The 2991-nt window shown below is 38.4% G+C and overlaps 1 protein-coding gene across 1 annotated transcript; it reads left to right on the forward strand.

Moving 5' to 3' along the window:
* Positions 1 to 1546: 1546 nt before the first annotated feature.
* LOC139832648 (uncharacterized) lies at positions 1547 to 2533 on the forward strand. The gene has a single exon (XM_071822457.1). The coding sequence runs from the start codon at positions 1547 to 1549 to the stop codon at positions 2531 to 2533; it is 987 nt and encodes a 328-aa protein (XP_071678558.1).
* The last annotated feature ends 458 nt before the right edge of the window (positions 2534 to 2991 follow it).

A 2991-nucleotide genomic window follows, 5' to 3' on the forward strand; every position in this document is an offset into this window, starting at 1 on the left:
TTCATAGCCTATAGAGTTAGTTAAATACTCTACAAGTAGAGTTCGTGATAAGACTAGACTACGAGTCGTTCTTCTGGAGTTTATTTGCAGTTTTACCTCATTGTAAAGTAGGAGGCTGTGATGATCTTATGTAACAGAGTCAATGTTGTAATTCTATAGACATGCCTTGGACCCGCATATGTTTCTGTTGTACCACTCTGAGTGATATAATACTAGTGGAACGGTGTTTCATTGGTGTTATATCAGACTTGCATACTACACCATGCAGTGGTATGCCGGGTCATCACAGTTGGTATCAGAGCAAATGCTTTGACCCTAGGATTAAAACCCTTTAAATGAGACCTATAGGATTGGTAGTGTCTATAGGAAGTTGTCCTAGGTAAACCAAATACTTCTTATGACTGGAGATGGATATTCACTTGAGAATAATCCTGACACACTTGAGTCAACATTTCTTACCTAACTTACCAAGATAAAGTAAAGTTAGTCAGCTAATCCCAAACATGTAGTACCTAATTAAGTTCCTAAACAATAGATGGGTAGATCACAGTTGGTATACAATACATGGTAGTCCAAAGAGAGGATACAACCATAAGGAAGATATCCTATTGGAAGATGTATACCAACACTTGTTATGGTTAAGTAAGAATTATCCAGACCTATAATAGGAGTGATGTCAAGTAATGACGATATGTGTATAAGAAAAATATCCTATTAGCAGGTATAATCTGACAAGTAATGGGTAAGTAAAATCTATCCCAACTTGTGAAATAATTGATAGTAAGTGGTAAATATAAGTTAGATAAAGTAGTATAGACCCTGATGAGTCAATCATGGGAGGTAAGGAAGAGAGATATGGATAAAATATGTTTACTTACATGGTAGAGTTGTTAATCATATATGATTCACCTGAGAATCGTTATGTGATGGACTAAATCATCATAAATACTTAGGAGGAGTACAATAATAAGTCAGGTCTTCAACAACAGAGCAAGATTTGTGTTCCAAAACCATGGGAACTGTGTCAAGTACATCAGAACCCTAGTTACATGGTAAGAACACATGGAAGTATAAGAGTTATATTTCCATAGTTATGTGTTTAGAGTGACGATGTTGGAACCTAAAGATATCATGTGAGGTATTCCTCAACAAAAAGGGAAGCTAAATTAATACTTCCAAAGAAAATTAGGTTAACCTTAACTATCCTAGACCATTTTGTTTCAAGTTTATCTCATTGCAAATGTGCAATTAAGGTAAAGGGTGAGACAAATAGTAGAATCCCATATATTCGTGCTAAGTATCACGATTTAAACCTATCTTATGTGGTGTTATATACTACACATCAGAGCCTGATGTTTAGAGATGTCTTACTCAACTATTTTATTCAGGCCTATGATGATTTGTATTATAAGCACAAAGCTGAATCTTCTTGGATTTTATTGGATTTTCATTGATTGACTAGATCTGTGCATGAAGTTTGACCTTGGTGTGCAAATGCATGTTGCATCATTGAGTTCTTTCTTGATGTTACAGGTCTAGAGGGTAAATGGGATCGCGTGAGGGAGAGACGAGTTACCAACCAACTGAGGAAATAGTAACGACTCATGAAGAGAGGGAGGCAAAAGAAGATCAGGAAAGAGAAGCTAAGCGGATGGAAGAGGCATTCTCCGCCACTAGATCGTCAACATCAACCCCTGTCCTGGTTGAGCAAGAATTCTTTGAGCACATGGAAAGGATGGCTGAGGATAGAGCAGCAAACTTAGCACTACAAAATGAGTTTTTCAGTCGTTTGATACGTGAGAATAATGGAGGTATCAGAAATGGAGGGCCAAAAGGAGTGAGTCTTACGGAATTCCTACAAACCAATCCACTGACTTTTGCTACCGCACCAGAACCTATGGATGCGGATGATTGGTTGAGGGACACTGAGCGGAAATTAAAGACAGTTCAGTGTAATGATGAAGAGAAGGTTAGATATGCCACCTATCTACTATCAGGACTAGCAGCGTCATGGTGGGATAACGTGATTCTAATTCAACCTTCGGGACATGTTTTCACGTGGGACGAGTTTAAGAAGAAGTTCCGAGAAGCTCAGGTTCCTGAAAGTATCATGGAGCTAAAGAGAAAAGACTTCGAGACCTTGAAGCAGAATGACTTGTCGGTATGGAAATATCTAGGAGAGTTTGATCGTTTATCACGTTATGCAGCAGAGGATGTGAACACAGAGGAGAAAAGGATAAAAAGGTTCTTAAAAGGGATGAATCCATTTCTGAAAATGCAGTTGAATCTAACCAAATGCACAAGGTTCCACGAGCTAGTGGATACTACAATTACTTTGGAGAATGATTATGAAGAAGTGCAGAATGAAAGAAAACGGAAGGCAAGGTTGGAACCACAACCAATTCAGATACAACAAACTCAGTCAGAGATGAATTTCCAAACTAGAGATGAGACAATCACACCGTTTTATAGTCGAGTTCGATGCCATAACTGTGCAAGAAAAGGTCACTACGCCAAGGACTGCACGCAATAGGATATTACCTGTTTTGGATGTGGACAACTAGGTCATATGAAATCAGAATGCCTGGATCCATAGCTGGTACGAAGATCAAATGAAGCAATGAACCAATTTTCAAATCATCGGGGGAGCTCATCATCTAAGAAGTTCGAAAAAGGAAGTGGATGGAGCACAAGGACGGATGCATAGGACTTTGACCATACTTATTCCAACCCAATTAGTTTGTTGAACACAACTTCTTCATGTAGCACAATATTAGTTGCAGAATAATATCTTTAAATTGCTCAAGCTTCCATGGGCAACACACTTGTCCTGTGTAAAGTTGGAATAACCATAGTTGCATAACCAACTAACATATCATACTGATATTCACAGCCATGTGGGTACACAATCAATCCCAATAGGATACCCTATAAAAGTACAATAGAAAGCCCAGGAAAAGGCATATAGCCTAACCTAGGAGCTAGTTGGTT

The sequence above is a fragment of the Lolium perenne genome, chromosome 1, assembly GCF_019359855.2.
Source record: "Lolium perenne isolate Kyuss_39 chromosome 1, Kyuss_2.0, whole genome shotgun sequence".
Lineage (NCBI taxonomy): Eukaryota > Viridiplantae > Streptophyta > Magnoliopsida > Poales > Poaceae > Lolium > Lolium perenne.